The sequence below is a fragment of the Pogona vitticeps genome, chromosome 5, assembly GCF_051106095.1.
Source record: "Pogona vitticeps strain Pit_001003342236 chromosome 5, PviZW2.1, whole genome shotgun sequence".
Taxonomy (NCBI): domain Eukaryota; kingdom Metazoa; phylum Chordata; class Lepidosauria; order Squamata; family Agamidae; genus Pogona; species Pogona vitticeps.
In genome coordinates, this window is record NC_135787.1 from 194657069 (window position 1) to 194683028 (window position 25960).

The 25960-nt window shown below is 50.2% G+C and overlaps 1 protein-coding gene across 3 annotated transcripts in view; it reads right to left on the reverse strand.

Moving 5' to 3' along the window:
• IRF5 (interferon regulatory factor 5) overlaps positions 1-25960 on the reverse strand; it is a 31976-nt gene that overhangs the window by 2706 nt on the left and 3310 nt on the right. The window contains exons 1-8 of one of the 3 annotated variants that reach the window (XM_020812450.3): positions 13174-13411; positions 10162-10368; positions 7155-7344; positions 5737-5783; positions 5039-5072; positions 4118-4432; positions 2524-2913; positions 314-432 (exon numbers count right to left, since the gene is read on the reverse strand). In XM_020812450.3, the coding sequence (XP_020668109.3) occupies positions 314-432; positions 2524-2913; positions 4118-4432; positions 5039-5072; positions 5737-5783; positions 7155-7344; positions 10162-10335 (1269 nt within the window). In that variant the 5' untranslated portion in view covers positions 10336-10368; positions 13174-13411. Of the gene's footprint in view, positions 1-313; positions 433-2523; positions 2914-4117; positions 4433-5038; positions 5073-5736; positions 5784-7154; positions 7345-10161; positions 10369-13119; positions 13412-25960 lie in introns of those variants that run through there. The other 2 variants (XM_073002433.2, XM_073002434.2) reach the window with 2 other exon arrangements.

The following is a 25960-nucleotide window of genomic DNA, read 5'->3' on the forward strand; positions in this document are numbered from 1 at the left end:
CTCGGGATTCCCCACGCAGATCTGCCGGTCTCTAATGCGCACCACATTGCTCCCGTTTCCATCTTGCATGGATGAGTGACAGATGTGGCCAGGCGCATGCATGCACGTGGGCGTGTGGGTGTCGCTGAATGAAGGTGCCCAGTGCTCCCTCCCGCGCTTTCCAGTAGACCATTTCCCTAAGCGATCAGCTAAAGTCCTCGTGATTTCCTCTTTTTCTTTCCTTAACAAGGAGAGCTAACCCCTGACTTGCAAAACCAGGGTTTGACCCCAGAGGGAGGCTGCCTGTCAGCAGTGGCTGTCAATGTCCGCTCACCTGCACCATGATCAGCTTTTTCTCCTTCGGCTTCTGATCTGGCCACTCTTCTCCGAAACAGAAGAAAATTTCGTAGGGCGGCGGCGTGGTGCTCTGACCTTTCTGGAACATGATGAGGCCTGCGGGGAAGGAAAGGGGACGCCTGTCTTTACATTGCCAGAATGGAGGTGTCAAGAGGCGAGACGGGGCTTCAGAGGGGAGGAGAAGAGGCAGATATTCAGGACAGCCACCAAAACGGGGAGGCCCCGAAAAAAAAGACTGCAAGGAGGAAAACGGATTTGCAGGAAGGCAGGCGGGGAGCCTTCCCCCCCGTCTGCAAAAGCTTTCAGTTTGGTGACCAGAAGGGGAAGCCTGTGGAGGGAGAAACTCCAGCGGGTCTGACGGGCCGACGTCCCACCAGCTTCAGGGAGCCCAGCTGATGAGCTGGGATAACGAAAGCTCTCCATCTAGCACAGATTCCTGTGCCTGTTCTAAGAATGGCAACCGAATACTTCGATACAGCAGCCTCACCGTCTACGGGACTTCACGAAGAGCATCACGCTGCTCGGCCAACCAGCCTCTCTCCGGCAGACACTCTCGGTGATGTGGATTTCAACAGTGACCGAGCATGGCTTTGGGCTTAACACTGCAGGACATGCTGGGTGTGTGTGTGTGTGTGTGCGTGTGCATTGCGGTTCTCGGCATTGCTCGTCCCCTACACTGGGATGGGAGACCTTTGGTCCTTCGTCTCCTCCCCTAGTCCTTCATGCTTGGCCATGGTGAGTGGGGGCTGATGGGAAGTGGGGTCCAGAACATCTGGGGGGGGAAGGGTCCAGGGGCTTAAGGAAGGGTGCACTGATCCAGGGCCAAAGGTTTCTGTGTTTCCAGACCAGATGTTGAACAGCAGCATCTTGACCAGTGAAATACACCTGTAGGGTACAGGAGGTGTTAAACTAAATTGCAGGAAAGGCACCTGGACCCTATGCATGAAATGGGCAACAGCTCTGTCCTTGCCCAACACCCGATTTTGGGGTGTGTGTGTGCCTTCGAAGGGTCCTGAGAGGAAGAACCAGCTGCTGTGATGAAGTCACAAAGGCGAAACTGGGAAATGGGAACTCTTGATTCACATCCTAACTTTGCCGCGAACTCCATGGGTGGCTTCGGCAAGCCACTCTCTCCAAGCTCCAGCTCAGCATCAGAAATATGAGTAATGAGCCCTGTTCTAAGAGCCATTAGCAGGCTGGAGAGCTCAGTGGGTGGAGCCAGACGTTGGGGGTCCCGATTCCCCCACTGTGCCTCCTGCAAAGTAGAGCCAGCCTGGGTGGCCTTGGGCCAGCTGCACCGTCGTCCCAGGGATTCCCCTCCTGAAGGAGAGAAGGGGAAACCACTGCTGAGTCTTCTCTACTTGGAAAACCCTGAAAAAAGGCTTGCTTATAGCAGCAAGCAAGCAAAATGACTTTGCTTGCTGCTATAAGGTGTGTGGCCGCTGTGAGATTCCTCTCTGTGGCGAAGAGCGAGTCCCTGCCACGCACCCCTTGGGACCGTTCCTAGCAGAGCGACTCTCTACGCTGCTTAGACTTTGCCTATTTCCTCGCCTTGGGCTAGAAAAAGCTCTCTGAGGATTCACAAAATTGGCTCTGCAGCCAAAGCGGGCCAGACATTGAGACACTGGTGAGGCTCTGATTCCAGATAAATTTGGCTCTTTCCCAAAAAGCCATTGCAATTTTTGAAAATTCTCAGTGGAGAGAAAAAAAAAGTATCTCGGAATTTCTCCAGAAGTCAAGGGTTCCGTCAGCGGGCCATGTGACGCGGACACAAACAATGTACGCCTGAGGGACAGGAATCTGTATTTTCTCAAAGGGTGCATAATTACTTTTAAAAAGTAATTCAATACTGTTACTTGTTGCAGGATATAAAAATAACCTGCTGTGGTGCTTGTTTTTTCTTTCTTTCAAGGAAAGAGCAGAAAACTCAACAAGCTCCCTACAAAATGCCTTTTAAAAATGTTCCTAAAAAGTAACTGTCAAAAGTAACTTGAAGCCACTACTGATTGCCCCAAGAAATAACTTTGTCCCTACTTGTTAGTTTTTTTTAATAATGCCACTCGGTTACATTGTTATTGCACAAAGTGGGAAGATGCCTTTCAGGGGGGGGCTTATTCCAAGCAGGTCCTTTCACCCACCCTGCCCCCTCCACCACCGATTCCCCTGCCCCATCTGGCATCTCCTCACCGTTGAGGAAACTCTCCAGGCTAAACAGCTTGATTTTCTTCTCCCGCTCGATGGGATTGGGGCCCGCCAGCTCACCGGCGCACGGCCCTGTCCAGAAGACCTTGCACTGGCACAGCCGGATGGCGTAGATGTCCTGGCCCTGCAGCTCCAGGATGAGGCCCCGATCCAAGACATCCAGCAGCTGGCGGGTGTAGAAGCGCTGCTTCTCGTTGGGCACGGCTTCCGCGCTGGGGAAACGGACCTGCTCCAGCGTCATCGGCCCGAAAAGCTCCACCTGCTCCTGCGTGGGCTTCAGGTGGCTGTAGAAGAGGCGGCAGCCATGGGGGTTGCTGATGGTGAGAGAGCCCACAGAGCGGCCCCGGTACTGGAACTTGATCTCTAGGTCCGTCACTGAGGGGGGAGGGAGAAGAACCGACAGGTCCGTTTTTAATTCCTGACCCTTAAAGGCCCGGCCTGTGTGGCTATGGCTTATTTTAATACAGTAGGACCCCCATAGCCGTGGGGTCAGCATCTGCAGTTTCATTTATCCAGTCTGAAAATATTAAAAGAAAAAAAACTAGAAATGCATATTTTCATGGTGTATTTACCGGAACCAGCCACTAGAGGGAGGCAGAGACCATGCTAGACTTGTTAAAGAATGCACAGCACCATCTCTGGCTCCCTCTAGCAGCCAGTTCTGGTAATACATGTGAAAATACTTTTTACCTGGATATATACCGTATGTTTTACCACGGTATATATAGCCTTCGCTATTATCTGCAGGTTTCCGCATCCATGGGAGTGCTTAGAACCAATCCCCCGTGGACATGGGAGTCCTACTATCATTTCATTTATACTCTGATTTTCCACCCATGTGCAAAAGACAACTGACACGGCTGTCTTCCCTCAGCCTTGTCTACATGACAACCCTTTGAGGGAGGCCAGGCTCAGAGAGAACGTGATTGGCCCAAAGTCAGTTGGTGAGCTTCACGCCCTTATATCACATCCTCTGCATGGCCTTATTAGGAGGAACCATTCCGTTTCTGTCCCACCTTTCTTGCAAGGAGATCTGTGCAGTCCACATGCTTCTCCCTTTCCCCCCACTTTGTCCGCACAACATCCCTATAAGGGAGTCACGCTGAAGGGCCCAGCCCTGAGGTCAACCCCCCACCCCAAGTTTCATGGCTCTAGACTAGTGGAGATGAGAAGCACGGATACTCTTGGTCCAAAATGCTTAACCACCACACCACACCCTCTAGTCTCGCTGAGTGAACAGTTCCTGATGCCCTGATCAGTCACCTGAGTGCAAGCAGGCACCAAATGGGCAGCGTGTACATTTAAAAAAAATGAAGCATCCAGTCTTAAGCCACATGCGTTATTAAAACCAAATGGAGAACTTAAGACAAGCGAGCCAAGCTGGATAATAATGGAAGCAGGAGGAAGGTACGCTGGGGGTAGGGGCCGAGGAGAAACCCTTGGCAGCTCCAGGACACAAAATTCCGGCGGGATGCCTCAACAGTATTTTGGCCGCTTGAGCGTCCCAAAGCTGTCTCACCCTCCCCAACCCCCCCCCCCCCCCGCTGTGCCAACCCAGTGGTCCACTACGGATCCTTACGGGGTAACATGTGCGGGCTGATCAACAGGTTTGGGATGGAGTGATCCATCGGGCAGCTCCCCTGGGGCACGGGTTCCAGCTCTCCCGGCACGGCGAGGTTCCCGGAGGGCAGGCCCATCTGGACGGCCGGCTCCGCAGGAAAAGGGGGCACCACGGGTTCCCTGCCGCCGACGGCGAAAGGAGGCGGAGAGGTCAAGATGGGGAGCTCGGGGTGCGCCAGCTGGGGGAACGGTCCGTTGCCACAGGTACTGGGGTGCGGCGCCTCTTGCTTCAGCCACGGGTAAGGGGGCGGGGGCTCTCTTCGATGGACTGGATCTGCAAAACGAGAGTCGGTCCAAGGAGTCACCGATCCCGGCTCTCCAATCCCTCTCCCGCCTCCCACTCGGATCACAGCCACAAAATAGAAAGGAACGGCAAGCGCCGTTCCCATCCACCTCTCTCTGTGTTCCCTGCTTTGAGAAGGGGCGCAGCTGCAAAAACAGAAGCAAAAAAGACTCAAAAGTTCTTCACTGTCCCCTGCGCCTCCCCAAAAGGAGAAAACCTTTTCCACCTGTCTGTCCCACGTCACTGGCCTGGGAACATTTCCCTCCCCACCGGCAGCACCAACGTTGAGGTGGCCTGTTTCAAGAAATTCCATTGTGCCCTCGTGCGGGGAATGGGAGCCCCTAATGCTGATTTTGAAGCAGAGGGATGTCCTGAGGACCAACATGGAGGAACATCGCAAGACCCAGATGACAAGACCATTCAAAAAAGGAGGAAGCAAGAGGCCTTCACTTTTCCGTCCCTGGCGAGTTAGGGAAGACGAGGACAGACAAAACGCCCAAGCCCACCCAACCGTTGAGCTCCTGAGCGGCCCCTGCTGGCTGAAGTGACTTATTACATGCCTTACTGATGCGGCCTCCAGTATCTGCCAAGACCTACCGGCAATTCTTAGCGTTGGCAGCATCTTCTGTAACTGCAAATCAAGGAATTGGGATTAGTCAGAATTAAACAGAAAGGTGTCCGGCTGAGATCGCCGAGAGCTGATGCCGGGGGGGGGGGGGCAGGGGAGAGGAAATAGGGAGCAAGAGGAATCCCTGTTCCAGAAGAATAGAAACCCAGGAGGGTCCCGGGTCAGAATACAGTCCTTCAAGCTTCCTTCCCCAACAGGACATGCTCGTTTCTCCAGGACACCATCATTGGGTAGGGCTAATTATACTGTCCTTCCCATTCCAAAAGACTCCAGTTCCTCTCCTGAGTTAATGAGAGCAAGATCTGTCACAGCCAGCAGGGCCAGAGTTGGGGGATGATAGGCGTCGGAGTCTTAACAACGTCTGGAGACCATAGAAATATACTTCCTTTTTCTGAAGGGCTGAGTCCAGAGGTCGGAAAGGTTTCTAATTGTGAAGGACGGCCCCTCCAGCCGGCTTGGGTAATGAGGGAGGAGGATGGGATTCGTAGTCCCCAGAAGGAACATCTGTAAGCTCTGCCAATTTCCCATGGATTTGGTAAGCAAAGTGTTTGGGGTTTGTTTTTGTTTTTAAACACGGAACTGTAGATTCCTGTGATTTCACCAGGGAATAAAAGCAGCCACTGGGAGGAACACGTACAGAAGACGGAAAAAAGGAACTCTTTCTCACCTCTTCCTCATCTTCGCAGCCCGTGGGGTCATCTCCTGCAAAAGGCTCTGAAAGGTGAGGGGAAAGTAGCATGAATTTCCCAAACTGCAACACGAAGCCAACTTTAGGGTCTCCATCCCTTGAGAGGCTTAGCGTTGGGCCGGTCAAAGAGTTATGGAGAACTCCGAAGCTTGCTCGTTATTTTTGAATGATTGGATTGGTCCTAAGACAGAGCCTGGATTTTGGACTTTTCCACTTTATGGGCCAACATAATTGCTCTTGCTTTTGTTCTTTGCCTCAAAATACAAATGTATATTTTAATTCCCCCCCCCCAGATGAATGTTAAATCAGAAAAAGCCAACTGCATCAGAGAGGAGAGGAGCTGATGGATGTCAGGGGCCCGACGTGGGGCATCCACCTTGAACTATTTATCACAATTATGACTCTATCTGGGCACGTTTAGAAGACTACCGCTGAAGCCCAGGAGAAAGCCACCACTAGAGTAGACCCATTGAATCAGTGGGGGATTTGTGGAGTCCACTCCTTTGTAAGTTCCATCAGATCAACTTTAGTGACGACTAGATTTCAGCTCAGGGGCCAAGCCCCATCCACCTGTCAGCCCTCCCCCCCAAAAAAAAAACGACAGCTTTTTGCAAATACAGGAGAAACCGATGGAGACGAAGAGTTTTTTTTTTTAAAAAAATCTGGGTCAGGAAGTTGAGAGACCAAGAAAAACAGCACAAGGAGAAAACTGGAGAACACGGCAGGAGAACAGGGTTGACTCGGGGCCTTTTTGAAACAGGAAAGGTTTTTTTAAGGCTTTTAAATCTATAGGAGGCAAGGTACAGGATCGGGTGACGTGAACCGTGAGGCTGAGGTTTGGGCAAAGACCCTGGACCGCCGTGTTTTATGTGTGAAATGAGAACGCTGGCACATCTCATAAAGGGAAGTTGCTGTTTGGGAGTGGAACGACCAATCTCTCTCTCGGTCAGTCGCTGGCGGGCCCTGACATCCAGAATTAACTTTTCTAAAGTCTGGACCAAGTTGTCGTTCCTTAGAAAAGCTGGAAGTGGATCATTCTTTTTTAAGAAGCCCAAGGAGACGACACTGACAGAGGCCTTGCTGTGCGTATTCATCCCATGGCTGGCTCCAGTCAAACAGGTTCTGCAGGGTTTTGCAGTAGTTCAAGAACCTGCCAAACCTGCACAACCGAAAAGAAGATCACTGGGCAAAAGCTTGAGGGAGGCGATGCACCCCAGGCAAGCCTGCTTCTAACTCCCCCCCCCCCCATATGTTTCCGGGGAAAGGAAACAGGAAAAAACACACAACCACCCTCCACCACCTTGAGGAATGAGTCATAGGTTTTAGGGTTGGTTCCAGGGGGGTAGGGGTGGCAGCACCAGAAAAGGCAGGATGCGACCGCACAGACCAGCAGGTACCTCCGTTGGGCTGTGGCAAATCGCAAACCTCGTAGATCTTGTAAGGTTGCATCGGGGTGTCCTTCGTCCCGTCGTAGATGAGATGAAACTCTCGGCTCTTGTTGAGGGCGCAGCGCAAGTTGGCTTTCCACTTGGCCGGATCCGGCTCGTCCACCCCTTCATTGTATTTCCCTGTTTCTTTGGCCCAGGCCTGCAAACGGAAGAGGAAGACTAGCGTTTGGCGGTTTGCAAGTTCAGCTGGTTTTTGGGGGGAAGAAAGGGAGAGACCGGCAATTTTCACCCCCCACCCCCACCCCGAACATTCTGGGGAATGTTTATTTTGATTTCTTCAAAATGTTTTAAACCCACCTTCCTCCTTAAAAAAGCACCCAAGGCCACTTAAAACAACCAAAATACAGTATTTAAGATTAGTAACAATGAACAGACAATACTAAAAAGATCAGTGAAAGCGAAATCAAAAAAAGTAAGCAACCCCCAAATGCCTTCAGGGCAGTAAAGGTACAGCAGGCCATTTTAAAAACTCCACTCGGCAGCCATTCACCGGGGGGGGGGGAGAGGTTTGCCAGAAGAGAAAGGTTTTCTTCGCCTGCTTGCAGAAGGGCAGCCAAGAGGGGCCAGGCTGGCCTCCAGTGGGAGGGAGTTCCACAGTCTGGGAGCTGCCACCGAGAAGGCCCTGTCCCGTGTCCCCACCAAGTACATTGGGACGAAGAGACAGGCATCTCCTGATGATCGCAACACTCAAGCAGGCTTGTCAAGGGAGAGGCGGCCCTTGAGACAGCTTGGCCCCCCCGAGTCATTTAGGGCTTTGTAGATGAGAACACTTTAAATTGTGCCCGGAAACAGATCGACATCCAGTGGGGCTGCTGTAATGTGTGTGTGTGTGTGTGTGTGTACAGTATGTGTATGTATATATGTGTGTCTGAGACCCCTGTATTCCATCCTCCAGTGAGCCACCTGGCTGCTGCGTTTTGGACCTGCTGTTGCTTCCTGACCCTTTCCATGGGCAGCCCCACATAGAGTGTGTTACAGTAATCCAGCTGGGATGTAACTCAGGCATGGGTCACTGTGTAGCCAAACCAGACCTCTCCAGGAACGGGTGCAGCTGGCGCACCGGTTTTAACTGTGCCAAGGCACTCCTGGCCACGGCCGAAGCCTGGGCATCTGGGCTGAGAGAGGCGTCTTGGGTGTGTGTGTGTGTTTCCCTCAGGGTGCACCCTTTGGTTTTCAGAGGGGTCGTCACCCCATCCCGCACAGGGTGCTACCTCGTTCCGTGACCAGCCTTTCGACGGACCAGAAGCACCTCTTGTCTTTTGGATTGCTAGAATTGTGAAAAAATGGTGGTGATGAGGGGAAAGGCTTAAATAAAAGCGACCCGAAAACCATTCCTGACTTTGCAAAATATGACCTCAGAACAGCAGAGCTGGAAGGGGACCCTTGGGATCATCTAGTCCAGCCCCTGTCAAGGAAGCACCAAAGGGGGAATCGAACTCCCAACCTCGGGTTCCCCAGCCAGAGACCTCAACCCCTGACCTGAGTAGCTCTTGGATAGCTCAGTCGCAGGACTTGATGGGTCCCAGAAGGGTCCCTTCGAGCTCTGCCGTTCACAAGTTATTACTATCAAAACATATGCCCTATTTCAAAAGCAAAGTGTTTTTCTGGTAGCCTTCCTGGTATATAATGTGAACAAAACAGGAAAAGAAAATAGACCAAAAGAAGGTAAGAACGTGGCAGCATCAAGAGAGGCACTGTACAATATTGGTTTTGAGGCCACAGAAGAAAACAGGGTTTTGCTTGAGATTTGACTCAGTCAGACTACGAGTGAGAAGGATCTTGGAACTGTCATAAATCACAAGCTGAACATGAGCCAACCGTGTGATGCAGCTGCAAAAAAGGCCAATGCAATTTTAGACTGCATTAGTAGAAGTATAGTTTCCAAATCTTGCAAGGTGCTACTCCCTCTCTATTCAGCACTGGTTAGGGCCTCACCTTGAGTATTGTGTCCACTTCTGGACACCACACTTCAAGAAGGATGCTAACAAATTGAAGCAAGTTCAGAGGAAGGTGACAAGGATGATCACGGGACTGGAAACCAAGCCTTAGGAGGAAAAGCTGAAAGAACTGGGCCTAATTAGCCTTGAGAAAAAAAGACGGAGGGGTGATAGGATAGCATTTTTCAAATATTTGAAAGGCTGTCCTACAGTTCTCGATCATCCCACAGTGCAGAACATGCAACAGTGACCTCAAGTTAAAGGAAACCAGATTTCAGTTGAATATCAGGAAAAACTTCCTAACTGTTAGAGCAGTACAACAACGGGACCTATGACCTCAGGGAGGTGGTAGTGAGCGCTCCAATGCTGGAGGCCTTCAATCTGTCAGACCCGCTTTGATTTGGGATTCCTGCCTTGAGCCAGGCAGGGGGTCGGACCCCGATGGCCTTAGAGGCTCCTTTGAACTCGATCATCCTTTGATGCTCTGATTGGAGATGTCAGCCCTAATCCTTCCCTTATAAAGCCTGATTGAAGGGAAGAGAGAGCAGGATAAAGTAAATAAGTGGCAGCGGAGTAAGCCACGACACCACAGATAACAAAGATAAACAGTTAGGCTCTGATTAGATTGCACTATCTTAACAAAAAAATGCAGGTCCACAGGGCAGGGGGCAGTGCGGTGCAGTGGTTAAAACTGTAGTATGGCAGTTGAGACTCTGCTCATGGTCAGCTTTGGATCCTAGTGGATCCGGGCAGCCAGCTTGAGGTTCGCTCCGCCTTCCAGCCTTCTGAGGTCGGTCAATCAAAGTGTCTCTGAGATTCGCCGGGCCAAGACAGAATCTTAAAAGAAGGTCGGACTCGAATGAGAAAACACAGTCTTTTAAGTAAGCCAGAAGAGACGTTGCTTGGAAGAGTTTGGAAACGTTTCCTTAAGACTACGACGCCCAGAATCCCCCAGCGACCGTGGAATTCTGGAAAACGTGGCTCGGACCCTCTATCTGCCCTCCATCGCTCTCTCTCACCTTGAATATGGTGTTCTCGTCGTCCGGGCTAGGGATGTGGCGCGTGGCATGGCGCCACGGGATACAGAAGTGCTTCTGCTCCACGTCCACCCAGCGGAGGCCCGGGTACTGGCCGCTGTTCACCTGGGCCACGAGCCAGGGCTTCAGGCGGATGCGGCGAGCGTGGGTGCTCATGGTGAGGACGCCACCGATGGGAGGGACCTCGGCCTGAAAGGAGAAAGGAGGAGCCGTCAGCCCACGCGGCACCCGGACCCAAGATCGAAACCACCACCCCCCCAGAAGCTCCTTGGAACAACCCCGTGTGGCGGCGGCGGCTCTCCTGCACCCATGAAGGTCCGGGTTCGAGTCTCGCCTCTGCCCGAGACCCTGGTAGGGCAGGGCCAGTGGGAACAGATGATGCTCGGCTCGACCAGCCCGTGGCCGGAGCCTGGGAACCTTCCTCGGATGGACTCTTGATTCCCAAGAAGCCCTCCTCAGGCAGCCGAGCTGCTGGGGTGGGATTCTGGGACTCGTTGTCCAAGAAAGCAGCCTTTCCAAGTTCTGGCTCTGACCTGGAATAAGGAGCTCGCCTGTCTAACTTTGTTTCAGGACCAGAGTCCCTCTTTCAATCCATTTATTTTTTTTTTAAAAATCCATGCACAGAAATATGTCCAATGCTAGTCCCAAAACTCCAGTCCTGTTGACATGATCGGGGCTTTTACTACCAGTCCCATGGGGCTTCACCGGGTCCACTCTTTGGGACTAAGGTTTCTTCCATGATTTCTTTAATTTTCCCCTTCATACCAAAGTGTGCTGCTTATCTACCACCCTGCAGCAGAGGCGACACATTGCCCCCACCCCACCCACAAAGCTGGGCACTCCGTTCTTCCAACCTCCAAGGATGGAAGGCTGAGTGAACCTCGAGCCAGCAACCTGGGATTGGAACCAGCTTGGTGAGCAGAGTCTTGGCTGCAATTCTGCAGTTGAACCACTGTGCTACGAGGCTCATTTTGAGAGGGAAAAAATTGCTTTCATGATGCCACTAGAAGTCCAAAATTCTTGTGGATCTTCTGCAAATCCTCCAGAAATGTGTACCTTCTGACATGCCTTCTCTGCAACTACACCCTAGCCACAAAGGAGCACACTTTCCCATGTTTTGTGTGTGTGTGTTTTCTCCTCTCCAGGTAGGGCTAAGATTGATTGACTTCCATGGGGCACAAACCTCTGTCACTGTGCAATATGAAATTGACTAGCTTCCCTCCTCCACAGCTTCTACAGATATCACTTTTCTGCAGTTTCACCCCTCAGCTAGAGGCGACACAGCTTCTGTCCTTCTCATCATCCTCTGTGACTCTGAGTTGTGATCTTCATGTAAGGGAGTTCCACCACTCAGGGGCTGCCACCAAGACAGCTATGCCATGGGGAACCATCCGGCTTTGTGGTGTTGTCTCCCCCCACCCCCACGCAGAAATAGATGTTTTTGTGATATTTCTCTCTCTCTTGGTTTTGGAAGGCATTGGGGGACGCCTTGAAGAGGGGGTGCAAAGCCCATTGACTGCACTCTGTCCACCCCTTCACTAAATGCCACTCAATTCCCCCCACCCACTCCCACTTCTTGCAGCAATATCATCTCCGAGAGACGCTCTTTGCCTCCCCCCCCCCAAAGGACAGGATTCAAAAGCAGAACATGCACTTCCTTCCGTTCTGCTGGGAGTGGCTTGCTCACCCACACCTCTCTGGGAATCTTAATAATAATCTTAAAATTGCAGATCTGGAAGGGACCCTATGGGTCATCCAGTCCAGCCCTTGTCACGGAGGCCCTGTGCGGGAATCGAACCCCCAACCTCTGGCTTCGAAGCCAGAGACCCAAACTCCTGAGTTAGCCAGCAGTGCTTGTTGGTTGTGTGGGTTTATGTCTGAGATGCAGAAGAAAGATGAGGAGCAGCTATCTGAGAGATTGTGTGTGTGTTTGGGGTGCGGGATCTGACTTTTCGGGGACACGGGAGAGATAAGAGTCTGTGGTCAGATTTAAAAACTACAGGTTCTCAGCTGTCCGCTCCTCAATACACTTATTTTTAAAATGTCGTGTACTGCCTTTCTAACACTGTTGTCAAAAGTAATGCACAATGTCCAGAAAGACAAACATTTAAAAAAAAAAAAATCACAGCAGTCATAAAATATAATGGTACACAAGAGAGGTCGTCTTTATGGTATTCAAAGCATCTGAATTTTGCATGGGGTCACAAACTGGGTAACGAAAAGGAAGCAAGCTGGCTTACTTTCGCCGAGCTAATTCTAGCCACGGGGGAAAGTGAACAAGCTTCAGAAAAGAAATAAACTCACCCCCCCCCCGCTACCCACAGGAAATCTTACGGCACCAACCACCGTTTCCCACAGGAAGATCCGAGCAGCCTGTATCCTTTCAGTCCAAATGTTGAGGTGCAAATATGAGAAAGGAATAAATTTGGTGCCATCAATACATTGAGACACAGCTCCCCCCGATTCATGGATCTCAGCTGGGGGGGAAGTTTCCTTCCCCCCCCACTCCAGGGAAGCCCACGGGCCCAAATATTTCATGAAGGATGCAAAGCATTCACTGAATCAAACAAATAGGACCCCCCCGGTGCCCCCAGCACCCCAGGCATGACCAACTACAAAGCCCATCTGCTCCACCAGCCAGCCGTCGCCACGCCGAAGGTTGCAGGTGCCCAGTTTAGAGCTCAGCCCTTTGACCAGCGCTTGGGAAAGTGACTTTCAAAAACTATAACTCCCAGAATGCCCTAGACGTTATAAGCCCTGGGGGAGGGAGGATGGGCCCTGTAGTCTTACTTTCCAGCCTGCAGACATAGTTCTGTTTCCCCAACAGTGGGAAATCCTCCTGGGACACAATCGATCCTTGTGAGAATTTGCTGAAACTCTTGACTTAAAAAAATAAATAAATAAAAATCAAGGTCCGGGCCCCGGGAAAGGAGTTCTTACCAGAACAGCAGCGCTATTTCGTCCAAATGCTTCACTTAACGCAACGCAACTCACCGTCTCCTTTCCCGGCTGCTTCTCTGTTGTTGACAGCCAGGCATCCCACACATATTTTTCTTTCTTTTCAAAAAAACCCTCAAAAGATGACTCTTAATCTCTTCGGATGACTCAAAGCCTCCCAGTTCTGGTTCCGCAGGTGAAACCGCACCGCCAAACACGCCGTCCTTGACATCATCGCACACACCTGAGAGCGCTGTGGCGCATGGATGGGGCAGCTGGCCCCCATCGCCCCACCGTTTTTTCCTGACCTCACCTCCCTCCCCCCCCAGTCTGTGGCAGCTTTTAAGCCGGCCTCCCCCTTTTCCCTCTCGGAAAAACTTTCCACTCGAGACAACTCGCGGTTCCTCTTCACGTTCCCAAGCAGTTCACAAGTGAACTGCAGTGAAATCAGGGAAGCCCGAAAGCAGCTTGACTGGATCCGGAGCTTAGGAAATGCATTTGTTTCTGCCCCATTGCACCTCCCAAAACTCTCTCTCTCCCCCCCCCCCCCGCCAGCCACCATGGCAAAGAAGGTCCCCATCGTGGCCAAAGAGGCTCCTGCCCTTTCAGGACAAGATGCCCCGAAAAGCTGGTCTCCCAGGGGTGCCCCCGATCTAACCCGCATGTCCCAGCCAAGATCAGAGTTCGTCAGCAACCCAGCAGGCAAAGGGCATCTGGAGAAAGCAGGAGGGGTAGCCAGAACTTTGCATCAGCTGTGAGGACATTACAGAGGGGTGTCAATCATCACGACAGACTCAGGTGTTTCATAGATCAGGTTAGAATGGCCACCTTGCTCAGTCTTACCTCTGCTGTCGGACTACAACTCCCATTATCCCCCAGCAGCTGTACTGAGCAGAGGGGAAGAGGTTTGCTTGCACCTAGTCAGAGCTGGCCAGGGAATGCGGCTGGAGTTTTTATCACCTTGCACGCTGCCTATGGATCGCTTGGCTGGGAGGGACCGGTCTAGGCTGGGGTGACTTGTCAATCTATCCAGCATTGACCAACCATTCCTGCCCTGCCTCTAAATTCAAAGAGAGCCCCGCCCCTCTACTCTGTGTCTTTCCCCTCTTTTTAGTCTGTTGCTGAAAGCAATCCTGTTTGTTGGTTTGCTGTTGGATCCGTTCAATTGTAAGTAATTGAACTACCTCAGGCCTGTAATCTGGGTGTGCTTTTGGATTTGGCCCTCTCAACAGAGAAACATATCTTGACCATGGCCTAATCTGCTTTTTCTATTGAGGCAGATGGTGCATCTCTGCCCGCTTCTCCACATGAAGGCCCTAATAACATGGAGCCATGTGTTGGATTGACTACTGCAATGCTCTCTACAAGGGGCTAACCTTGAAGGCGGCGTGGAAGCTGCAGCAAGTGCAAAATGTGGCCGCCAGGTTGGTCACTGTAGGCATCCTTCAGTCTCGAGAGACTATGGTAATGCGCTCTGAATGGAGGACTTGGAACAGCGCCTAGTGTTCATTTAAAAAAAAGCTGTATATTTTTGTTACTTTCTTGTAGCCGCCCAGAGGAGTGGCTTGTACAAGTTTAAGCCAATAAAAAAGTAAAGTCAAAATAATGTATCAGAGTGAGTTACTGAGAGACTGTAAATGCCAGTTCATGAGAAAAGGGGTGGGCTAATCCGGGGGAAACTTGAAGCTAATTCTGCTCTGTGAATCCCTGCACTTCGGTGACGCAGCTGGAGGAATTTAGCCCCAAATTCACAACTCTGCAACAGACACCAGAGTCCTCTTTGTCGCTCCTTGTTCAAGGTGGAGAGGGTCAGGAAGTGGGGTGGCCAGCAGCACAGGAAATGGGGTGTTGTTGGGGGGGGGGGCAGAAGGCACCTTGCTCAGCCTGAGCCCTGATTTTGAACCTCCCAGAGTTAGAAGCGCATAAAACCCTGGGCGTTGGTAGGGTTGCGACATGTCGTTTAAAACTGGACAAACAAACCAAGAAATAAAGGCAAATTCTCCGTGACGAGACACGACAGGAAGCCACAAAGGGTCACACTGAAATAAATCTGCCGATCTTAAAGGACTCGCACGTCCCTGCTTTGTGCTGTTTTGCCAAAAAGAAAATAACCGATCCACTCTTTGAAAGCAAAACAGGAATAAAAAGTAAAACAATGGAGCCATCCCTTTTTTGGTCTTTTTTTGAACTTTTCATTTCTGCTTTGCTTTCATCTCTAACGGTTGCCCCGACTAACACAGCGACCCGCGGCTAGAACCTCTTAGAACGTCGTTTGGCACCGGCCTTGTTCTGGAATGTCCCTTGATTTATTTAATAAATCCATGCATTGCTTCACATCCCAAAACTGACGACGCCTTTACCATACAGGGATCCGTTCCTAAATTCATGAGTTGGCTTCCAGCCCCAACAGAAGCTCGCCGCTGTTTTCCCCCGTGTGCATTTTTAGAGAAAAACCAGGGTGGTCACTGCTCAAAAAAAGGAACGGATCGATCAAGAAACCCGGCCGCTTTTCTGAAATGCAAAACAAGAGATTCTCAGGCACGCTACGGCCCAGGTCTTGAGGGGGAAATGCATCACCCCAGGGAGAAAAGTGGCATTTCCCCCCCCCCAGCAAAAAGACTGGTTAGACCACTAGGGGGGGAAAAAAAAAAAACCTCTCTCCTTGACGTGGACAAAAACCCTCGGCAGGAAAGAAGGCCCAGCCTTGAACCCAAGTCACATCAGCCACTAAGACCTGATGCCAGGGAGCTGGGATCCTGGGCAGTTGCGCCCCTGAACAGCCGGGAGAGCAGAGCAATGAAAAGTTTCTCTTTCCGGACTACCCCTGCCATCGTCCCCTATTCTGGAGAAGCGCGACCGATACTTCTGTCGTTGATCTGAGCCAGCGAGTATTTTCCTGACTTGCGGAGACCTCAGGAAGCCATAGCCTCCGAAAGGTCCAGCAGGCACTGCAGCGAAAGACGGAGATGATAATGCTCGGATGACTTTGAGTCAGGCTAGAGTCAACCCCTTCACCCTATGTCCTGCCACCCATTTTGGTAGATCATCCATATTACAGAGTTATACGGACCCCCTACATCCTGTAGGAGGTTTACAATCCGTTGCTTTGTGTTGTTCGGCTATTTCGGACACCTGACCATCCTAGAGGTGAACCGTCTCCAAAACACCCTGTCCTCAACAGCCCTGCTCATCTCTTGTATCAACCAAACCCCTGTGGCTTCATTTGGAGAGTCAGTCCATCTCATACTCAAGTCTTCCTCTTTTCCTGCTGCCTTCCACTTTTCCCAGCCTTATTTTCTCTTCCAGAAAAGCCCGCCTTCTCCTGGTGTGTCCAACCCATTGACAGCCTCAATGTCCTTATTATTTGCCTGCAGGCATAGGCTTGATTTGATCTAAGATCCACTTCTTGGTCTTTCTGGCAGGCCATGGTTCCCCATGCCGAAAGTTTATATAGACATTTAAGGCTTGATGCAGACACGTTAAATGGGGGGGGGGGGCTCCCATTTTCTGACATAACCGCCATGTTGCTCTCCGTTTTCCTGCTTTAAGTCAATGTGTCTTGTTACTCAGGTAGCTGCTATACGTCTGTCTTTCTCAATTTTTTGGCCGAACAGCTGGAACACAGCCAGCTTCATCTACAGGGCTGGTGGAAGGTTAGGGGCAAATATAGCATTTTATGAAAGGCTAACTCTGGGTCATTGCAATTTTATCTGATACTTTAATACAGATTGTTCTGCTTTACAATTTTATTTCACCGTTGCATTGCACACCGTTAGAAATCCACTGGTTTTTCTTGGATTCCTTTTGCGACATAAATGTGCCTTCATTTTGTGAATCTTATTCCCTATTTATCTGCTGGGATATAAATAATTCTTCACACGAATGGCACCTGCAGATCATCTCAAGCCGCGCTCTCCACCCAACCCTTAAGGCAGAGAATGGACCTCATCGCCAGGCGTCTGTGCGGTTTTTACCCAAGAGGCAAATCAATGCAGACGGGTCTTCTTGACCAAGGACGCCGCTGGCTTGAGCTTTGCAAGATCTGAGCAGGGCTATTGAGGACCGAACATTTTAGAGGGTCTCCCAAAGTCGGAAGGCTCGCTTTGCTTCACTGTTCTGCTTCTGTTTTCAGGGATCCAACCAAGGTACCCCCCACCCCCCAATCAAGAACAGACAATGCAGTTACTTTGGGGTCCAAGATTCCTTTCGAGAATCCCATGGGGCTCATTCCTGGGCCAGGCTTGGTGGTCACCCATTCGCACAAGCCACACCTTTTGCCTCTTATCTCATGTCCAGCTTGGAAGTAACAAGTTACAAGTAATTGAACTACCTAGCACGAGTTACTTTCTAGGGCAAGAGCCGCACAACAGTGGTGTGTTCCAAAAGGGAATAAGCAAAGTTCTTTTCCTCCTCTAACGAGCAATGTTTTCTAATGGCTCTCAAGAGTTACTTTTGAAGGGCACGTGAGGGCATTTTGAGAGCCAGGGTGGTGGTGTGAACAGAGTGCTGCTGGACCAGGCCTGAGTTCGAATCCCTGCCTGGCCATGAAAACTCCCAGGGGGGGGGTTGTGACAATAAAATCACTCTTTAAATATCTCACGCACTCCGAGAACCCTCTCAGAGTCGCCGTACGTCAGAGGTTGACCTGTCGACACAGAATAACCAAAAGGCATTTATGAGGAATCTGGAGAATAATTTCTTCTTTTCTACAAACCAAAGGGAAGCAAGAAGGAGGAAATAGCAGAGAAGAGTAAAAAGTTCCTTTCCAGCCCTGAAATGAGTTCCTTCCTCAAGACTCTCGTGGGAACAGATTCCTTTGAGAAATCAGAATCCGTTGCTCCTCCCACATTGTCCTTCTCCGGTTTCAAGGAACCACGAGCCGGGCGTTTCTGCCATTTTTCTTCTTTTTGATAGGTTTTCTCTTGACCGCACCCATAGTTAGTGCTCACTGTGAGCAGATGCCACGTTTTGATACAAATGTGTGGCATACTTTATTTGGAAATCTTCCAAAGTATTTCTCTCTTACCGCAGCGCTACAGCGCTAAACAGAAACAGCGTTGATTCGAAGGCATACCATGTCAATTCAGCGCTATTTTAATGGCTAAAGTTTTTTTTTAAAGGAAAGTGTCTGAATGCCTAGTTGGAAGGCTGAAGTTGTTGTCTCACATCGTACGTCTGTGTACACACAACACTCCTGCGTGTGTTAGGAAACAACGTTGAGTCACCTGGCTGTCTGCCGTGACAACTGGCAGAGGTGAACAGGTGCAGGGAAGAAGGTGGTGAGCAGGGGAAGGGGGTGTGCGTGATACGTGGACACTTGTAACACACCATCCTGGGGTAATTAGGTATTTTCATTGAAACGACGACAGCGATTTAATTGCCCAGGTGTCGTATAGAGAAGTCTGATTCTCCGCAAGGCTGTACCCTCAGCCCACACCTCCTTAATTCGGGAAGGATATTGCTTTTCCTCCCTCACGGCTGCCCTAAGGTTTAGTGGCAGAGTTTCATTCGCAGAACAAAATCTGAAACTCAACCCTCCCAGCCCCCCAAAAAACCAGCCGGCTATTATTCGTTTGAGAGCGAATATTTTAAAAGTACGATTTCGTAGCCCTCAGAATTTCCATGTTCGTTAAGTGTTAGAATGCTTATTATCACTGCCTTTGTTGAAAAAAATCTTCCTTTCAGTTAACACGCTGGTGTTAACTTTTGGGGCAGAGCTGGGGGGTGTGGGTCCCCCCCAAGGGGCTCCTGGGCATGGACAAACGGCAGAACCTATCAGCCCTCGACAGCAGAGTTAGGGGCTGGGGGATAATGGGAAGCAGAGTCCAGGAACCCTTAAAAGGGACACTTCTTGATTTTCTGTCTCCCTGATTCTCATTTCTATTTCTCACAGGTGGCTTGTCCCCAGAAATCTTTGACGGGGAGGTGAGGCACTCCATACTTTGGGAACCAAGCTTCCCATGCAAGGCTGGCTGGGGGAATATGGGCATTGTAGTCCAATCCCCCTCCTCCCAAGCTGTGGATGTAAGATCTCCCCATTCTGTGGCTCCCCCCCTGCCCCCATCACAGCTGCAGGAACTGAAAGTACAGTTTTGATAGCTGGCGCTTGCCGTCCTGGGAGGTTATATGACTCATCGTGCGAGGGTTAACTCTTAAAATGAGGAAAGCAGCCGTCGTCTTCGGAAGAAATGAAACAAGGGGGCGGCGAGGAGGAGGAGGCCACCTCACGTGAACCGCCAGTAGAATGAAGCAAGCCCCCCCCCCGATTTGGCCCCTACGGTGTGCTCCTTTGGGGGCTGCCCCTAGGAGACTGTTCAGAAAGCAGCCAGACCCACAAGGATCACCCCCAGAACTGGCAGAACCACTTCTCTTGGGCTGTGCAGGATCCAGATTGCCCTGGGATTAGCTTTGCAAAGTGTGCAAAACATCACAGTTGTCAACGGTGGTGCTGGGGAGCCCGAGGGCACAGGGTCCCGCACCCAGGGTTTTTTTTTACTAGTAACAACAATGGCCTCCTCCTCCACCAGCAACCCCCACCCCCAACCCTTTCAGGCTTCCTTGTTCCCTTCGATCTCAGTTGCAGTCCTCTCAGATTTTCCAACAGTCTGTTTTAGCAAGCTGTCCTTGCAGCTACGCAAGGCATATGCATTTGGCTTGGGTTCAAAGTGGCAGTTAAGAGCCATTACCTTTGCAAAAGACCTGCCTGTCATTTTTTTGGGGGGGGAATATTTATTTATTCATTTATTGTTTATTTATTTTCTTAATTTATCTACTACCCCATTAGTGCAATGCACTATTCTGGACGGTTTACAGCAAAATAAAAAAATATATAACCTCACAACAATAGGGTTATAAATGAAACCAAGAGACTCTAAAGCATAATAGGTAAAGGTAAAGATTCCCCTTGACAATTTTTGTCCAGTTGTGTCTGACTCCAGGGCGCGGTGCTCATCCCTGTTTCCAAGCCATAGAGCCAGAGTTTGTCCGAAGACCGTTTCCGTGGTCATGTGGCCGGCATGACTAGACGCAGAACGCCGTGACCTTCCCGCCGAGGTGGTCCCTGTATATCTACTCTCATTTTTACATGTTTTTGAACGGCTAGGTTGCCGGGAACTGGGACAAGCGACGGTCGCTCCCTCCGTCGCGTGGATTCAATCTTACGATGGCTGGTCTTCTGACCCTGCAGCACAAAGGCTTCTGCGGTTTAACCCGCAGCGCCACCACATCCCTCTAAAGCAGAATACAAGCTGCTTAATATCAGTGATCAGACAAGGCACAAAATCCAATATAAAATCAGGGATGTCACGGAAGGCTTCTCTGAACAACCATGTTTTTAGAAGCCTCTTAAATGCTGGGAGGGAGGGAGCCAGCTCCTCCAGCTCCAAAAGCGCTGCCAGGCTTTGCACTCCCATCATCTTAGCAGGTCATGCCCCGACTCCTATCAGCCTCCACTAGGCCCTACTACTGCCTCCTATTTGGCTCGGCCTCCAGATCTAGAAAGCAGCTCCTCCCGACACCCACAGCCTCTGCTCTCCAAGGGCCAGGAGAACCACACACATCTCCCTAGGGTTTTGGAGAAGGGGCAACCTTCAAAGCCATCATCATCCACCACCACCGCATAAAATGTGCTGGAGAGCCCCAGCGGATGTTGCACCGTTGTGGGCAAGTTCTCTGTGGGTCCAGGACTGGCAAAGGATGGGCCAGGGGCTCACAGGCAGGCGATGGGTCCCTTCTCGCCCCATCCCACTTCATCACTTTCAGCAAAACCCAACTGGTGGTCTTAATTCTATTTCAGAAAGCGTGCAAGTTCGTCGGCTCGAGTGGAAAGCAAGTGGAAAATGAGCCATGAAAGGCCAAAACCCACAGGGAGACGAGAACCTCTTCTCCGGACCAATCTGATCCTGTTGCTTTGCAGCCCCGTCAAACGGCCGTCCGGTTAGACCACGTGCTCCAGTGCGGTCCGTTCACACCCTTGGCATTTGCTTCAGTCCAGATTTACAGTCTCCCAAATTCCCTTCAACACATTCCAAGATTTAACTTTAAGACAACCCTTAAGCCCTGATCCCCTTAACCAGCTGAACAAACATAGTTTAGATTTTTTTTAAAGTACCCAAACATGAGGTCTTTATTGCTTCGTAGACCAGCACGCTGTCTTTCGTTAGCCTCTGTTGCATTTGCTGTCGTGCAAAGCCATCATGGTTTCCAACCTGGACGGCTTAAAAAAAGAGGATTTGATCCCTCCCTGGAGAGTAAGGCAATGCATGGCGGCCAGTGGAAGCAGCAGACGGGAGCCCTGATCCAACACGAGACCCAAGGGGGGGATTCTGTTTTTGTCTCTTTGTGTTGCAAACTCGATGCACGGATGGACAACGGAAAACCAACATGGCCGCAACTTTTTCTTTTGCACGGATCCCCACGACACGTAGAGAACCGATAGATTCTAAACAGGGAAATAAACCTGCCAAATTTCAGACAGCCAACATCATGGGTTTGTCCATGAGTCAGCTTTAAAAATCTGCTTTCGGGACATTACTGCAAGCAAGAGCTATTTGTTCTCCAGATCCAAACTGATTTCATCATCATCATCATCATCTTAAACAGGGCTGGAAGGGACCCTAGGGGTCATCGAGTCCAGCCCCTGTTAAGGAGGTCCGGGGGGGGAGGAATCGAACCCCCAACCCTTCGCTCCACAGCCAGAGACTTAAATCACTGGGCTATCTTGCAGTTCTTTGTTAAGTAATTTTTCTTTGGCCCATAACTAGAAATGGCCCTTCGGGTTTCGTCAGGACCTTGTGCGAATGGGTCCAAATCAGACCCATTTGGGTTGGGATTGGCATTTCCAGTTTTTCCACCAGCCAGGAAGGATCAATGTTTTCCCTTCTGGGCTAGAGGTCGAAGGCGTCAGAGCTCAGGGAAGAAAAGGCGCTGGCGCAGACGTGCCTCGACCCTGACCCACCAGGGTTTTCCCCCTTTCGCACCGGTTTCGCCTCTCCTCCGCCCCGTGGTGGAAAGAATTTATTTCTAGCAAGGTTAGAAGTCAGAGGTTGCTCCCTACTCATCGCCAGCCCTGCCGACACAGCCAGAATCTTGCTTTTGAAAAAAAAAAGAGAGAGAGAGAGAAAAAGGCTGAGGTTTCTCTCCATTACCTGGATCAACGTCAACGCCTGAAGAAACAGAAAATTCTATTTTTTCCCCTAAACCAACACAACGTGGCCCCACCTCATCCCTGAAGCTCTCTGTTTACTGCTCTGAGAGCACAACTTTGTTCGCCTTCTTGAGAGGAGGCTCCTGGCTGCTTCATGTTCCCGCCCAAGTCGTATTTTGGGGGAAATATCTTGGAGAGAGGGACGTGGTGGCACTGCGGGCTAAACCACAGAAGCTGTGCTGCAGGGTCAGAAGACCAAGCAGTCGTAAGATCGAATCCACGCGACGGAGTGAGCGCCCGTCGCTTGTCCCAGCTCCCGCCAACCTAGCGGTTTGAAAGCATGCAAATGCAAGTAGATCAATAGGGACCACCTCGGTGGGAAGGTAACAGCGTTCCGTGTCTAAGTCGCACTGGCCATGTGACCACGGAAGATTGTCTTCGGACAAACGCTGACTCTATGGCTTGGAAACGGGGATGAGCACCACTCCCCAGAGTCGAACACGACTGGACAAAAATTGTCAAGGGGAACCTTTACCTTTACCTTGGAAGGACAAGGACTCAGACAGAGAAGCGCCAGGCACCCTCAAAAGGTGGGAGAGGCTGCTTGCTGCACATCCGCCAGAGGCGAGGCAGTCTCTCCGACTGGAGATATAATACAAAACAAAACCAAACAAAAAAGGAGAAAAGCATTGAAAGCAACTACAGTTAAGCCCGACTTTCTCCGTTTTAAGAGAAACCGACCTCTAGCAAGTTGAGCTGCTGAACGCTATCGGAAAGTTCTGCCAAGACCCTCTGAGGTCCTTCGGGACGAAAGAGGCTAAGAAACCAACCAGCAGGAACTGGTAACCAAAGAAAGAAAGAAAGAAAGAAAGAAAGAATGAAAGAATGAATGAATGAAAGAAAGAAAGAAAGAAAGAAAGAAAGAAAGAAAGAAAGAAAGAAAGAAAGAAAGAAAGAAAGAATGAATGAATGAATGAATGAATGAAAGAAAGAATGAATGAAAGAAAGAAAGAAAGAATGAATGAATGAAAGAAAGAATGAAAGAAAGAAAAGAAAGAAAGAAAAGAAAGAAAGAAAAGAAAGAAAAGAAAGAAAAGAAAGAAAGAAAGAAAGAAAGAAAGAAAGAAAGAAAGAAAGAAAGAAAGAAAGAAAGAAAGAACACCAAAACCCAACTGATGGGGACCGTCCCTTATGGGGACAGTGTGGATCTGTACAGAATTTCAGCTTCCGATCTTGTGCCGGCCTGGCGTGGGACCTCGTTCTCTCCAAGGTCCTCTTTTAGCCTTGCTCCCCTCGGTGCCCCACGTTTGAGAGACTGAGCCCCACATTGGACACGATGGGCCTTGAGGGCCCTTCCAACTTTATTATTCTATGGTTTAGGCTGACTTTTAAACTTGTTCCATTTTGTCCCTGAAAGTTAAGTTCTTGACATTATACTTGTGGGCGTCATGAAGAATATTTTGGTCTAGTCTGCATTTCTAGACACTTTGCAGGGCATATGCTGATTCTGAAGATCGGTGGGTTGCTGGCTTTTACTGCTCTTCCTTGTTTAAAAATGGCAGGCTTCTCTGGGAACGGAGGGCCAATGATCAAATTAACCAATCAAGACAAAAAAGGAAATTGGAAGCCCAACAGAAATCTCATTTGGAGACGGCTGGATTTCCTTGCGTTACAAGCCCAGAAGGCAAGCCCAGAATTGGACCATGGAGGCAGTTAAATCAGTGACCTGACCAGATAATTTCAGCTTTAATTTGAAAGCATGCAATTATCCACTAAGGCCTGGACAAAATTCGCAAGAGAAGGCAATTTTAGGTATATTATTTTTAAGTCTGTTTTTAAACATTTTAAAGATGTTTTACATTCCGTTACCTGCACACTGTTCTATGTTTAATACCTTTTCGAAAGAATAATTTGTTGTGTTTTTTTAAAAAAACATTCCTACTATTTTAATTATTGTGAGTTGCATGGAGTCTCATGATGGGAGAAAGGCAGCAGAGAAATTACATATACATACACACACACACACACACACACACACACACACACACTGCACTTTAGCCTTCCCCATCACTAGTTGGAATGGAGGAAATTAGCCAAAAGGTATCAGAGCTGCTAATTTAAAAACAAACCAGGACTTTATAATCAGAACCTTAAAGTCTGCTTCAGTTACAGAAGCAATGAACCACTCCAGGTTCCACCTGAATTTTTAAGCATTTTCCAAAGTTTCTGCCAGGAACGGACACCTTTTCTATGCTAATGCGTCTCCTGCCCGATCATTGTCGGGGCCTCCTGGTCTACTCCTGTGTAGGGGCAAAGAGCTGCCCTTGACGATTCTGGGATGTTCAAAAAGGCAACTCTGCCTTGCACGAAAGCTTAGTCCAAGTAAGCCTTGTGAATCTTTCAGCTGCCAGAGCGGCTGTGGGTCTTTGTCTGTCTGTCTGTCTGTCTGTCTGTTTTAATACGGGCATTGCTGAAAGTTGGCACTTCCTTGGGCAGTGAGGATCTCTGGGAAGCCTGAAGAATTTTTTTTCCTCCCCAGGAGGGGGTCAGGGTAAAAGGTAAAGGTAAAGGTTCCCCTTGACAATTTTTGTCCAGTCGTGTCCGACTCTAGGGGGCGGCGCTCATCCCGCTCTTCAAGCCATAGAGCCAGCGTTTGTCCGAAGACAATCTTTCCATGGTCACATGGCCAGTGTGATTTAGACACGGAACGCTGTTTACCTTCCCACCGAGATGGTACCTATTTATCTACTCGCATTTGCATGCTTTCGAACCGCTAGGTTGGCGGGAGCTGGGACAAGCTACGGGCGCTCATTCCGTTGCGTGGATTCGAACTTACGACTGCTGGTCTTCTGACCCTGCAGCACAGGCTTCTGCGGTTTAGCCCACAGCGCCACCACGTCCCCTGCACATTATGCAACCCCCCCAAAAAAACAACCCTGAGTGGACCCTATGCACTAAGACAGCTCCTTGCGTAAGTGCAAATGCCGTTCTGGGGAACAGAGAACTTCCCCAGACGTCAACGGTGGGTTCATCCTCAATTGTTAGGAAAAGGGACCTGAAAGACACGTGCTCCACGGTCTTTCTCTGTGCAAGCACCTCGATCGCAGGTTGGACGAAGGCTGCAGGCTCACTTCCCACATCACGCCGGACCTGGCTGACCCCTTGTTTGTGCGTCAACGGAGCGTGCGTTGTCTGACACGCCAAGCGGAGCGGAGCCCCAACGTCCCATTCAGGTCTGCCTTCAGCCCTTGCACTGCTTTACGCAGGGGGTGGCGTACGGAGACATGCGCCGCAAGAAGGCTGGGATGATCTGCGGAAGCCCACGTCCCATCAAAGGGCTGAAATCCAGCAGTGCGTCACAGCTAGAGCAAGCCCATTGAATCCGTAGGGACTTGGGTGCGCCAAGAGGTTCCCCTGATTCAATGGGCCTGCTCCCGTTGCGAATTTGAAAATTCTGAAATAGGTCAAGAAGATGATAGTATTTCAAAGGGGGGGAAAAAAGAATGTCTTAGGTCCTGGCCCGTGACTGAAACCGAGGGCCATGCTTGGCATCTCTTCAGGTGAAAAGGTTGTAAAAAGCCTACCTTGAAGGTCTGGCTCTGTATGTTTTCTGCAACAAAACTACACCAGAGGAATAAAACATTCTGCCAAAGTCCCACACAGGCGGGGGCCAAGAACTATCATTGCCTCCACGCATTA